We start from the raw sequence: 13,993 nt of genomic DNA on the forward strand, positions 1-13,993 counted from the left end.
CACTTGAAGTCTCCCTGCAAAGAGAATGCAGAGCTTATCACATGGGCTTCACTGGGGAAGCACAGACTGGGAAGTACTGAGCTACACCACAGTCACCTACGTGATGAGAGCACAGACTTAGTGTTGAAAGAGGAGTATTTAAAAAAAGAGTTGGCTTGTCAAGCCCAACTCAAACTGCATTTTTGCTTGATATGTGTTTTCCCAGCTGCACAGTAAGAGTCTTTCCAAAAGAGTCTGCCTTCTTATGAAAATAAACAGCTGCTGAAAGCTCCCAGTATCATTTATGTCTCTAGGTTTGAAGATCTTATCCCCTTGTCATTAAACCATCCCCCTCGCTCTATCCACCTAATCATGTTTGAATCTGGTATGGAAAAAAAGCCAGCAACCACAAAAATATATATATTTTTGTTTGTTTGTTTGGGAATGTGGGGAAAGACCCAAGGTATACGCCCAGCATGAATGGATATAAGAGGATTTATGTGATGGCTACAGTAAACTGACTGCCCCATTTGATTATTGGATGCTGCTGGCTAGAGATTTTTGTGCATATAAATATATATTTGTAGATGTATACATCTTCACATAAGTATTTAATGCTATTAAATAATCTTACTTATCATTCACTCCTTTATCAATATACTTCTCAGAGCTTATGTTCAGGCATTTTTATTATCATTAAATCCAAAGAAATGATTGCAACAGCAGACATGACTGCCAATATGACCTGAGGTAACAGATTATCCTTCTGGCTTTCTGTCACTAGAAACAGACATTATAAATGAGTGCATGACAGGTCCTGGCTCCCTAAATCTTCACCCATAAACACAACAGCTAAAGCACAGTATAATTCAAGAGTTAATGCCATCCTCATGTACTCTGACATAACAGCATCAGAAGCACAAAAATAGAAAAAAGGTTGGGTGTTTTTTCAAGTTTTAATTTGTTCACGATCATTTCCCACCATGTGAAAAAAAAAAAAAAAGGCAGAGAGAACAGAAGAAAAGCAGCAAAAATCTTAGCAAAGTCTCATTTTTAGAGAACAAGGCTAAGCCAACAACTACACACCATTCTCAGCAAGTATCAACAGCCATACAGGCTGGTATTCTCACACAAGCCCACACTCCTTCTACAAATCTTTGAGAAACAGCATTCACTGAAAAAGCACTGGCAGAAACGACAGTGGGGCTTTGCCCATATGAGCCTTCACAGGAGATGAACACTAATATTCACACCAGAAATGCTTCCAGCATCAAGTTTGGGTGTGGAAACGAAGTTCAGACAATTACCCAATAAGTCACAGTCAAGCATCTGAACAGTGGGTTCTGCACATATGTCTGAGATTTCCAAGGAAGAGGTGTTAAATCCACCTGAAAAACAAACACCATGGCATTTCTGTAAACACATAACCAGCTGGAGGAAGTAAGGCTACACGTCTATCCAATCCTTTATCTGATGCAGATGGCGCACACGGTTCCAGTTAGAGCTCCCAAAACTTGCATGGCTTTTGCAGCACTAAAACAAAGAGGAAAGCTTGATCCTATGCCTTGGAAACAAGGCTTCCCAGTAGATCTAGCAAAGAGAAAAGAGCCTGCACCCGATAATTGTGTTTAAGGCACTGAACAGTATTCCTTAGAAGACAGAGGCAGTGGTACATTGGTGCCTACCAAAAGCCAGGGCCCTTAGCCACACACTTACCCAGGAATCCCACATATCTTCTCTAAGGAGACATTATGATCCAGAAGGAACCATCCAACATCTTCAACAGTGGTCGGGGGACCAGAAGTTTACGACTAAGAAGAAACCATTTTCTGGTGTCCAGCTTGGTTTACAGCATTTTGAGGAGACCTGCACACCAGCACACCACCTGCCATACTCATGGATGATCCTGTGGCTATTTCATCAGCTCTTTCACCAAGACTCAGCCAGGTAGGAGTGAAGCAATGGCACAGAAAAGATGAACACAGCAGAGACTGGATAAAACCCATGTTTGAGGCATGGGTAGACTTCATTCCTTGCCCTTCTTTGCTAATAAGGGCCATAGAAACATTTAGCACATAGCCTGATCAAGTTCACCAAAGCCACTTGAGCTCCATCACCTTCTCTTCGTCTTCTGTTAGCCCAATTAGGGAGACACTAGTTGACCCCTACTCTGAAAAAAAGGAAAGTATGTCTCTCCATCCTGGCCTTGTGCAGGAGGACAAGGTTCACAGCTACAGTCTATCGAGTACAGAAAACAAGAGGGAGACTGGCTCGACTGTGAGTAATTCCTCTGGCCTTGATCTCCCTTTCCTTGGCCTTTTTTTTTTTTTTTTTCTTTTTTGAAATATTCTCCAGACAGCCTCCCATCTGCTTCTTTGCTCTTTTCTGGGGGACAAGTCAGTTCTTCCACTGCTAGATATTCCGACAGCAAAACTGCTGTCTCAGGTCACTGCTGGTGTTACATCCAACTGCCTGAGAAGTCCTGAGGCTACCTCCCTTGACCCAAGAGAAGAATCTTACAAAAAGGTCTCAAATGGGATATTTTAAAGGCAAATACAAACACACATGTGAAGACTGAGCTAAATTCACCATGGCTATATTTTCCAAGAAAAATCAGCACCAAAAAGTCTATATTTAGAAAGGGATCTTCTCATAGATTAATGATTAACTCTGTTCTTCCCCCTTTGGATCAAAAGCTGGTGCCCTGGATTAGCACCAAGTATGGTTATTGCTCCCAAACACTGGAATGTTCATCTAAGAAAGAACAAATAAAAAGGCTCTGTATAATGCAAGAAAAATGAGTCAGAACATGCTCAATAAAAACAGAAAGACAAGCCAGAGCTTACACAAGATAGAATTTAGGAAGGAAATACAAAGCCTCCGTTTGTTTGTTGGTCTCAAACAATTATAGAGGTTAAAATAAATCAAAAAACCTGTAACGCTGGATGTCTAAACCAAGTACTTCAAAATTAAAATTTCAGAAAGCTCAGACCTTTGTAGCTCATGTCAGTAAAGCATGACCTTTAGTTATATGCTGTGCATGTGCTCTTCATGGGGATTGCATACAAGCTACCTTAATACAGAAGTACATATACCAGTACACATTACATAGTGTGAACACTCATTTATCATAGAGACACAATATATTATCAGACATCTAGGAACATTTTCAAACACAAAGTATTCGTGTTCCTGTGCTTAACAGAAATCTGGAAACATCCAGGACTCCATTTTTACATGAATCCACTGCTTAAAGGATGGGGCAGAGCCACTCTCCCAGCCTTTTAAGTAGTCTGCTGTGAAGAGCACTTCAGTGGAAAGCAGAAATACCCAGTATTTGCATTTAAAAAAAATAATAACAACCCTTCCAGACTCTCAGTGGAGGTTCTTGGGTTCAGCCAGAGTGAAAGGGATTTTATAGCACTTGTCAAGCAGAAAGCATGTGTTCAATAATGAATAAACGAAGCAGATAGAGCTACAAGAAGTCAGCAGCACAGAAGGTGAGCCAGGCTACGGGATTTCACAGCATGTGGCGACAGGGGGCTGTGCTCTGGCTGAAACAAATGGGCAATCCAGAACCTGCTGACACGCTCGCTGTCTGTGGAAACCACACGTGTAGCAACCGAACGTCATCTTCATGCAAGAGGCAACATGCTGGGCTCAGAATATTTTATTGTATTGCCTCTTATTTCAGTTACTCTATTGATCTGAAAATAAAATAAGAGTGTAACTATCTTTGAAATGTGTATAATCTTTGTGTGTTTGTTGGCTAACATATAATAAACTGGCTCTTTAAGACACTGTCCAATCTAAAACACCAGTATGCATAACATTATGTGCATTGGTATATCTTCACGGGAGGGGTGGTTATTAAGCACACTTAGAAGCTCAACATTAATTTTACGCATGAACTCTGCCTACAGGAGGGGAAAAACATCAATATCCCCATTTCAGATGCTTGAAAGCAACCTTGCCACACAGTGATAGACTGATAACAGCAAACCGTTAGGTATTTTTACCTCCGTGTAATGCTAAAAATCAGCTCAGGACAGATTTTCCATTACATGGGATTTTAAAAAAATAAATAAAAAAATAGAAAAGGAGTATATTCTTACACTAGCAGCTTAACGCTGCTGCCAGAAGCTACTGTAACCCAGATACTAAATTTCCTCCTGTCAATGCAGCCACAGTGCCCTAAGCATTAACCTAATGCCGAGTCCAACTGGCTTGGCTCCACCATGCACCAACAGATCCACTAATCCTCCGGCTGCGCACAAAACCCTGAACAGAGCAATCCGATCCACTCCTCACCCTGCAGCTCCGGGCTCCAAACACCACCTGGGAGTGCTCTAGACTTACACCAGGAGAGATGAGAGCTCAGAAACCAGAATTGGGTTTTGGGCACATCTTGAGCAGATGCTGTTCAACCTACCTGAGCAGATGGCTTACACAGAAACTGCAGAAGAAGCGTGGCAGATCAGCGTTTAATGGATTTCCACTGCCCAAGTTTAAACTATGGCAGGACAAATTCCACGTGACCACAATTTTTGGGGGGTTTGTTATCTCAGACAAAGCAATCAGATTATCCAAAGGTCAATTATGAAAATCCCCCTGCTTCCCAAGGGAGGGCCATCTGATAGCAATGACTGTAAAGCTGTAAACTTACTCAGTGTGCTTAAAGATATGAGATGGCAAGAACTGTGCTGTACCAAACAACTCAGATAACTTCCCAAAGATGCATCTAGACCCTATGCGTTTTAGGGATTTTCTCATCATGCTTTGTTATTTTAACAAATAAAAAATAACAAATCTGTTATTTTGGGGGTGTTCAAGGAAAGGTTGGACCTGGTGCTTAGGAACATGGTTTAGTGGGAGACGTGGGTAATAGGGTGATGGTTGGACCAGATGATCCTGAAGGTCTCTTCCAACCTTAATGATTCCTTGACTCAAGACTTAATGCAGAGAGCAGGACCTCAAAGTTAATGCCCAGCTTGAAACACAGTTTTGGGGGAAGGAGGAGCAGCACTGTAGAAGGTCTCTCATGTATTTTGAGTGGTTCTGAGACCTTCCCTCAATTTCCTATATTTACCACAATGCTATTCCTACAAAAATAAAGGCCATGCAGTTCATGATACTCACAAAAAACTTTTCTTTCAAAGGTAGCTATGATGGTGTAAATAAACAAAGGTATAGAAATAACAGCCTTTTATCAAAGGATTTCAAATTACTTCACTGAGAACGAAGGCCCTGTGAGAATGGTACATTATTTAGAAGCAGTCCCTTTGCCTGATCCATGGAAAACCTATTTCAAGAGCACACAAAAACATAAGAACAACTGAGGCGACTTGCTTAATTCCTGCCAGCCTGAAAGTCTGATGTCTGTGCCAGCTCTTCCCCTGTGTTCCAGGAAAAGCTGCTATTACCACTTCAGAAACAGTGACACAGGGAGGCAGAGAAAGTTATTCCTCTCCTTTTTGCCAGTTCTGTCAGGCTGTATATCCCCTTTTGCACAAACTGAGACTTTTTTTTTCTGTTTCCCAAAAAAAAAAAAAAAAGAAATTACTGATAAAACTTAATAAAATCGGATGAAGATTATCTGGCAAAACACTTCTGATGTTGGCTCCCCATAGGGTATGCACAATGAAACGGATGGTGAGAAAATGCAGCCCTTCTGATAAAACTCCCTGACTTAATTCTTTGGTGCTCTGAAAAAGCAGCACTGCTAGCGAATGCCTCGTTCCCATCCAGCCCTGAAGTCAGGCAGCACCGTGCAGATTCGTGCATCTGGCAAGAGAGATGTCTAGCGGCGTTATGGAAGGAATTGTGCAAGCAGAGGCACCTCCTCCTTCTGCATGGCCCCATCTCTTCTACCACTCCTGGGCTCTGGCACACAGACAAGGTTACACAAGGAATGGCTGTGAACTTCATGATAAGTGGGTTACTCCACAGCAAAGCTTTCTCTGTAGCACATCTCGAGGTGTAAGCGTGATGGCAGAACTTCTCTCGTTAGGATCTGAGCAACCCTGACACCACACTGCATTTACTCAGCTGGAGAGCACCAGGTAGCTCTGGCTACGGCACCAGGGAAGGCAAGAAAATGTGGTCCTTAATACTCAGTGTCGAGCACAAATGCACCGACCTCCTTTTCAGCAAGTTCAATGCTGCTTGTGGCAGAAGGGAGAGACACCATCAGCACCACACAAATCATATCCTGAGGAACTGGGGAAAACTGTAACACTAGGAGAGGTGAAAAAGGAGGCAGAGTAGCTGGCTTGCCAATGTTTCCTTAAATCATGCATATATCCTTAAAGCCAGTCTTGATTTTAAACAATTATCTGCAACATTTTCTTTATGACAAGAGTAAAAAGGCCCCCACAAAAGAAAAACAGCATAATGAGTACCCTAAAATAAACAATGCAAGATAAAAATAGAAAAAGAAAAAAAAAAAAAAAAAAAAAACAGAACAGTAATTTGGGTAAACTTGTTAACCATTCAGGTTGAACAAAGACCTACTAAAATTGCATTAGGGCTACACTTGCAATAAATTAATACCGTACAAAAACCTGCAGGATTTTAATTTCACACAATTTCACGCACATATAAACAACAGCAGATCGATCTAATCATGTTATGGGAAGTACTTAGGATAAAAATTCAGTAAAAGGGTAGTGTTACACTGGAAATAGCTCACGACACTAACTCAATCTTCAGCTGTTGTATTTTGGGCTGTTTTCAAATTATTTAACAGGGAAAATGTATTCTGAAAGCTTCCAAAAAGCATCTACTAAGTTTAATAAATCTTTGCTGATAAAGATCACAGTTTAACAATGAGAGGTCAAAAAGGCAAGGTGTTTTCAGTGTTGGCAATAATCCTGCAGCCACCTAACATCTGATTTGAATATGCAAATGTGAAAAGTTGAGTCCTGTGCCTCTTACCGTTTTCACCAGCATTCAGTGCAGGCAAAAAAAAAACAGCAGCAGTTTCCAACTGAAACAAAACATATGTCTCTGTTGGCCATTTCTGAAGACTTTTCTTAGCATTTGGCTAAAGACTGAACACCACTCTTCCCCAGATAACCAGCTTTTCCAAGCCAGTTGACGTACCTATAAGAAGTCTGAGTGGCATTCAGCAGCTCTTGCAGTGTTCCTACATGGTGCAGCCAAGCAAGTAAGTGGCAGAAAAGTGGCTGTGAAATCCTTTGTGAGGGAAATGGTACAGACTGCATAAGGCGCAGTTAAATTCATTGTCAAAAAATTTAGAAAAATGTCTTCCCAAAGCAAAGAAAGATCTATAAAAATTGGGTATCTCAATACTCTACTCACAGAGGAAACCATTTTAAAACTATTTCACAATATTTCAGACTGCTGTGGCACTATCAATATTATCTCTGTGACCCCAGCATTATCCCTGTAAGGAAAGGAAACAAAAGTGGGGAAATACACCGCTGGGAAAATGGTGATGCTAGTGTAAGTGGAGGGGCAGGCTAAAAAGCAAACATGAGCCCTGAGAGCAATCTACACATATAAACGTTTTCAGGGACTTGCTGAAGCAGAGACGGAAGGACAGCAAAGAGGGAGATGGAAAGGGAGTATAAAGACAGCAGTAGTGAATGCAACAAGTATACAAAGCATACAGGGATATGCTTCACAAAATCTGCAGGCATTCCAGCACCTTTGTGAGATGAGAGAACGGAAAGCCCAGAGCACAAACCCTGCTTTTCTGATACTTGCGAGGTACAGTCGTGAACAGTGATGCAGTTAAAAAAACTATTCTTTATATTTAAAATACGTTTTTCATTACATTTTTTTAAATAATAATAATATAAAATGTGTAGTTTAGTTGTGGAGTATGAATAAACTTAACAAGATGTCAGAAATTATTTCTCATCTATGCATCAGCGCTTTACAAAGTTAGCATTTCCTCAAATACTTACTGGCAGCATTGTAAAGACCAGAAGAAAAAAAAAAAAAGATCTTCAGCTGCAGTTTGCTGCAGTACAAATCCAAACAAACAGTGTCCTACCATCACTGCTCCACACCTAAGCCTCCTCCAGCTCTGCATCTGCAGAAGCTCACTGGCTTGAAGACAGTATCATTCTCAAGCACCAGGCTCAAGTGCTTGTTAAGGGATGAGCCTTGGAAAGGTTTCCCCTTTATCAATAGCTCTGTATGAATAGTTTCAGTCTTGCTAATGGCCTTGGAGGCAGAGAGAGAGAAGCCTTTTCATTCAGAGGTCAACCCTGAACAAACACAGCAGTGCCCTGTCTCCCGATTCAGATAAGGGTCAACAGCCATTCATTTCCCCTAATCAGATCCGAGTAGAAACTTGCTCTGTTGCAACTATATTACCTTCCTGTTTTCCTCCCAGGCCCCAGGAATAAGTAGGTATTGATAGCTGAGCTCAAATCCATGTTTCATGAAGCACTACAGAAGCAGAGGATTGGCAAAATGTTACGCACAAGTGTGGGATGCTGTTCGATCAGAGATCCAAGGATGTGTTTAGAGGAAGAGGCACATACCTGAAGCACTTATTTCATAAATATGTGCCTCTGGCATGCTTCTTCCAGGCATTCAGGAGCATGACATGGAAATGGTTTGTTCCAGGTGACCTCAACCTCCTAAGCAGCAGCTATTAGAGACCTTCCAGTGACCCTAAAAGGCCTTGCAGGCTGCCTGGTGCTAACCGCTGTGCTAACTGCACAGAGGGGAAAAAGTTAAATGAAGTTATTGACCCATCTAAAAAGCAAAGCATAGACACCTCTGGGAAAAACAAACAAACAAACAAAACCAATGCAGGACAGAACTCTTAAAGGGAAAGAAGACCCAGCCTTAATGCTGTTGTTCTCCATCCCTATTTGCGTACTCTTCTAAGCTCATCCTCCTGTCACACAGGCCTTCTACTACATCTTCTACATCATCTGGTGTTTTGCACCAACCAAATGAAGAAACTTGCTTCATTTGCTGATGTTAAAATCCCAACCTGCAGATATCTGGACCTTACTCTGCTACCCTGGCTCCCCAAACCTGAGCAGGCCAATTAATTTTGTTAAGCTTATTTCAGGAGTGCTGGGTTATCAGGCCCTAGCTTTTGTAATTAAATTTTCATAGCAATAGCTTGTCATCTTAACTGTTCGAATTAAGGAACCTATCATTAACCAAAAGATACCACTCACACGTTATGGCAGAGTGGGTGTTATGGAGATCGAGAGCGATTAGAAAGGGCAAAAATCAGCCTGGGGACCGTGGCAGCAATACGGAGCGCATTTAGCAGCAATTATATTTAACAAATAATTTTACATCCTGGGCCTGTAATTACTTTACACTGAATTAAATTACCATCACCACAAGGACAAAAAAAAAAAAAAAGCAGAACTGTAGGTGATCCAAAGTAAATATGTTAATAAACAGAAAAAATTAGTGACGTTCACCAATTCTTCCACCACAACAATGGCTGAAGAGAGGGGCTCAGAGCAATAAGAAGTATTTTTCACCATGTGGTGCACTAGCTTTTCAATTAGCAGCCTTTCCAGCCTTTTTCAAGTTTACTGCATCCTACTCCACTCAGAGTAAAATGAACCACATTCCATGTGCGAGATGCATTGCTCTTTGAGTATCTCCAGGCAGACTAAACAAGCCACGAGATATTTAAAAATACACACACCACAGACAAGCTTTTTGCATTTGCTTTGGTCCATCTAATAACATGCATTCTGTTCCCTTCCAAGGCTTTTCTTTCTTGATAAAGCAGCCATCAGTAGAGCAGAGTGACAGAGACGAGAAGTTGACCCTAATGCTCATTTTCTATTTTTTCAGTTCCAGCTTTTTGGAAATTATATGTAATATTCACTCTTCTGCCACTTTTATGCACCGATTTCAATGCAAATCCTTGCTTAGAAAGATTCCATTTCATAAATAATGGTGGCAGGGAGTCAGGCACTCTAGAAACAAAAGTACATTAGCAAACCACTTTGGTACATTATATATTCAGTAAAAGAAGTAGAAAGAGTATGATGGTTTAAAAATCACATTGGTTTATTGGATTATGAAAAATTGATAGAAGAAAAGATCCTATGAACCATTCAGAGCCATAGTGGAGTCCTGCTTCGCACCACTCCTATTTTCCTGACAGCTGGTAGAGCTGTGAACTGAAAACCAGAAGCCACTGAAAGTGAGGTGATCCTCCTTCCAGGACACAGATAAGGGCATATGCATGCAGGTGAGCACAAAGTACCTGAGACAGAACAAAGGCAGCTGCTTTCCAGGCAAGTGAAAGCTGAGTCACCTTTTCTTACCTTTTTCTATATGTACCAGTTGTCCGACATTAAAGACGATGAGTGCAAGCAAGCTGCTCTTCTGATACAGTCGTAACACTATCCTCCCAAAGTGTGTGCTACAGAGAATATAAGAATATACCGTACTCTCAGTGAGCGAGATATCTATGCTTGAACCAGTGTCAAAGAAAGCATACAACTCTAGGCAGAGCTGCACTCAAAAGGACACAGAAGTGCCAGGACTGTAGAAATCCACATTTTCGCTTGGGTAGACAAAGAAAAAGGACTGTTTCAGTTTGGTCAAAGGCCAATTTAATTAAAAGAGTAGATTGCACCTTAGCCTTAAGGCAGACAGACATGAGGAGCAGAATGTCCAAGCACTGCCTCACATTTTATTCATATTGTTATTATACTAAAAAGCTATACAAGTGTGTCAACACTGATTTAAACACAAGACACACTGTTCCACCTGCAGTGGGTGTTTTCAGTGAGGGAGAGGTTAGAAATAAGGAAGGTGAAGAGGGAGAACAAAACTGGAAGCATAAGCTGAGACTGAGGGGATAAATGAAATTCGCAGCCTCACAAACCCAAAGCAAAAGTCTGCGTTCCTCTCCACTTGGTTAATTGCATTGACTGGTCAATTTCCCTTCCTGCAAGTGGAAACATCTCAAGAAAGATGATTTTAACATTTGCATGCACTATCAGAGCATAAGAATGTTACATTTGTGAAACCTCACAAAGGTTAAAAAGGGACACTATAGATCAGTGTACAATGTATATTTATTTAAAATGTAGACAGAAATTATTATTTTTTAAAACATTTCCTTTTTGGGGACTACGTACAACCACATTAACAAATTTATATACAACTGCATTAATAAACAAACTGCATAATACAACTATATTATTGAGTTCTCTTTCCAGAGAACTTTACTCTTAGTATTTCAGTTTTCTGTAGTGATTTTTTGAATTGAAAACAATTCAAGTGCTTTTGAAGAGACCCCTTGTAAATTGATTAAAATATATTTTTATGTATTTTTGATTATTCTACCTCATTTTATTTAGACTTTCTGACATAAGGGATGTACCAACACCTACTTCATGTCATCTTCATAAAAACACACTTCAGATATGTCATAACACTCAGTGTTCAGGGCACAGAAGAGGAAACACCATTATTCTACAAGAATGTCCATATTTAAGATCATTATCACACACCAGCTGTCATGATATAACTTGTGAGATCACACACATTTTATGTAAAACTAACCTTGGACAACCCTGTAAGCTTCATGCTCTTAGAGATTTAATATGAGTGAATATTTTAAAGGCAATACACCTAAACAGATATAGAATCTCTATTCAAATAAATTATCATTGATGGATTAAGACAAAAAGATGAGCAATGGGAAACTAACGCCAGAGCTTTTCATCCCAAAATAGTTTTGGCAGTGCAAAACATTACTGCCTCCACGCAGAGATTGCTATCCTTATAGCTTGTGTGAGCTGCTGTGCCTGTTCAGCTTTTCTCAGCTACTTCAGTAAAGTCAGCCAAGTTGTTAAAGCAGCCACACGGTCGGTGCACAAGATGCCCATAACTGCTCCTTTAAAAGTAAATACAGGTACATCTTTTTAATAGAATTTCACTCTGTACATGCGACTCTGTAGAAGTAGAACATGAAATCTTAGGTCCTGTGCACACAATAAATATAAACCTTTTTGACAGGATTCAACTAGAAATTTTGCTTTAGAAGACCACGGCAACATATGCCCCAAAGAAAGTGACAAGGGCATACAAATTATTCCCAGTAAATCCATATTGGGCATACAGAACATTTCAAGGAGAGCCACCTGCCAAGGCAACTGTCGTGGTTCCAGAAGCAGCACTGTGATATTTTAACAAGGGGAATGTAAACGACCTGGGGCAGCAGCGTAACTGAGACTCCTCAATGGGATTTCCTAATAAAGTGTTCTTGGTAACTACATCACATCACACTACTCTGACCTTAAGGTTAAGAAAACACTGGAAAAAAAAAAAAAAAAAAAAAACACAAGCACATATACAACAGACCCGCCATACAGGAAGCATGGTCATTTGCAGTATGTATGAAATGCCAATATTTCTTCATCTTTAATATCTAAAATTGTTTTATTTTCAAAAGAAAAACAAATCTAAAACAAAACTATGCTACAATTGCTCCCTTTTATTAATAATAAAGAAAGAAAAAGTAAAAGGACCCTGGAATTTTTACCTGTTATGAATCCCTCCTAAAAATGTAAGTATTTTATAATTAGCTGATCAGATGTATTTAACATGCTGCCTTTATCTTACAATTTCAACTTCTCAATGATTGCTATTAATTACAGTAAGTATAACAGGAATGAATTGCAATGGGAAATATCCAGCAAAACACTATACAGATAGCTTTGGTGTTGAGGAGGAAAAAAGTAACATCACAAACAGTGAAATTAAGAAGCCCCATTTCCCACCAGGGTTTGTCTGTGGGTGATAATCCGATAAACACCAAAGCCTCTGGATTAATAAACAACACAACGCTGAAATATTTTCTTATGGACAGGGCACTCTGTGAGATCCCTTAGGGTGCCAAAACATGGGGCCCTTAGGGTGAATAAGCATGAAGTTTCTCTTCTTTTTCTGACTGTTTTTTTCCACAAAACCCACAGTGTTATCATCACAACTTAGACCTTTACACATCCACCAGCTTCAGCTGAAACCAGCCACGATGCCCAGAAGTTGTCAGTGTGAGGAGAAACACATCAGCCACTGGACATGATAAGCCTTGTTCTCAGAGAAACCATGTTTAAACAAAAGGGGAAAAAAAAAAATCCCACAAGACCAAAGCAATCGTCAACATGATTACAAGCCGCTATTGATTTTAACCCGGTAAGCCTACTTTGCAAGAACCCTATTGACCCAGAAGAAGCGATGGCTGCCCTTGCAACAGTGCTCAGCCTTACACACAGGGCCACACGGGTTATTTCCTGATCCTCCCTCTGGGCAGCTTTGCTCTACTAGAGCAATATAAAGAAGACTTGTTGAGGGCTGGGGTTTCACCCTAATTGCTTGAGGACTGATCTGAAGCCCATTCAGAGTGGTTGTTGGTTTTTCAAGTCGGTTATTGACTTTTCAGGGTTGGACTCCAGTTTGCGGCCTGCACACCTGTGGCCAGACACAACGCCACAAATCAGAGTCAGTTAAGCCGCCCGCCATGTTTATTGGTTTGTATCATTATGACTAACTGAAAAGGTAAATAACTGCAAATTGAGATTACTGAGGCAGCAAGCTTGTTGTGCAGTGATAAACCAGTCTTACTTCAAAACTCCCAAGTCATAAAATTCCAGACTCTGACACCCAAAGTTGAGATCCTAAAGCTACCTTAAAGCATGCATGGACGTTATCCACCAACGTCACTGTCTTAACATAGGAACCTCATTTTAAACAACATCAATTTTCTTTTTGCACTTTTCTCTTTAGAGAAATTTCCATCTTACTTATCAGAGGAATTTGCTAGAGTAGAGTGACTTGCCTGGATAGTTATATCCATATTCCAGCACTTTGCATCTTGAATATACCATGAACAACAGGGCCAGAGGTCAAATGTTTCTACAGTTATCTGCAAAAAGCAGCAATTTTTAATAATCTTCCTTTCTCAAAGTGTCACTCATTTTGCTGGAGTTTCCTAGGAAAAAATGATGAGAGATCATTCAACCTCTACGATCAT

At 40.4% G+C, this 13,993-nt stretch overlaps 1 protein-coding gene across 4 annotated transcripts in view; it reads right to left on the minus strand.

The window, feature by feature from the left end:
• Positions 1–13,993, minus strand: part of CARMIL1 (capping protein regulator and myosin 1 linker 1) — a 185,611-nt gene that overhangs the window by 162,970 nt on the left and 8,648 nt on the right. The window contains exon 3 of one of the 4 annotated variants that reach the window (XM_068671307.1): positions 1,287–1,367. The exons of the other annotated variants lie outside the window; for them this stretch is intronic. Coding sequence (XP_068527408.1) covers positions 1,287–1,367 — 81 coding nt within the window. The remainder of the gene's footprint in view (positions 1–1,286; positions 1,368–13,993) is intronic. 4 annotated transcript variants of the gene reach the window in all.

Source organism: Anas acuta, chromosome 2 (assembly GCF_963932015.1).
Source record: "Anas acuta chromosome 2, bAnaAcu1.1, whole genome shotgun sequence".
In the NCBI taxonomy this organism is placed as follows: Eukaryota; Metazoa; Chordata; class Aves; order Anseriformes; family Anatidae; genus Anas; species Anas acuta.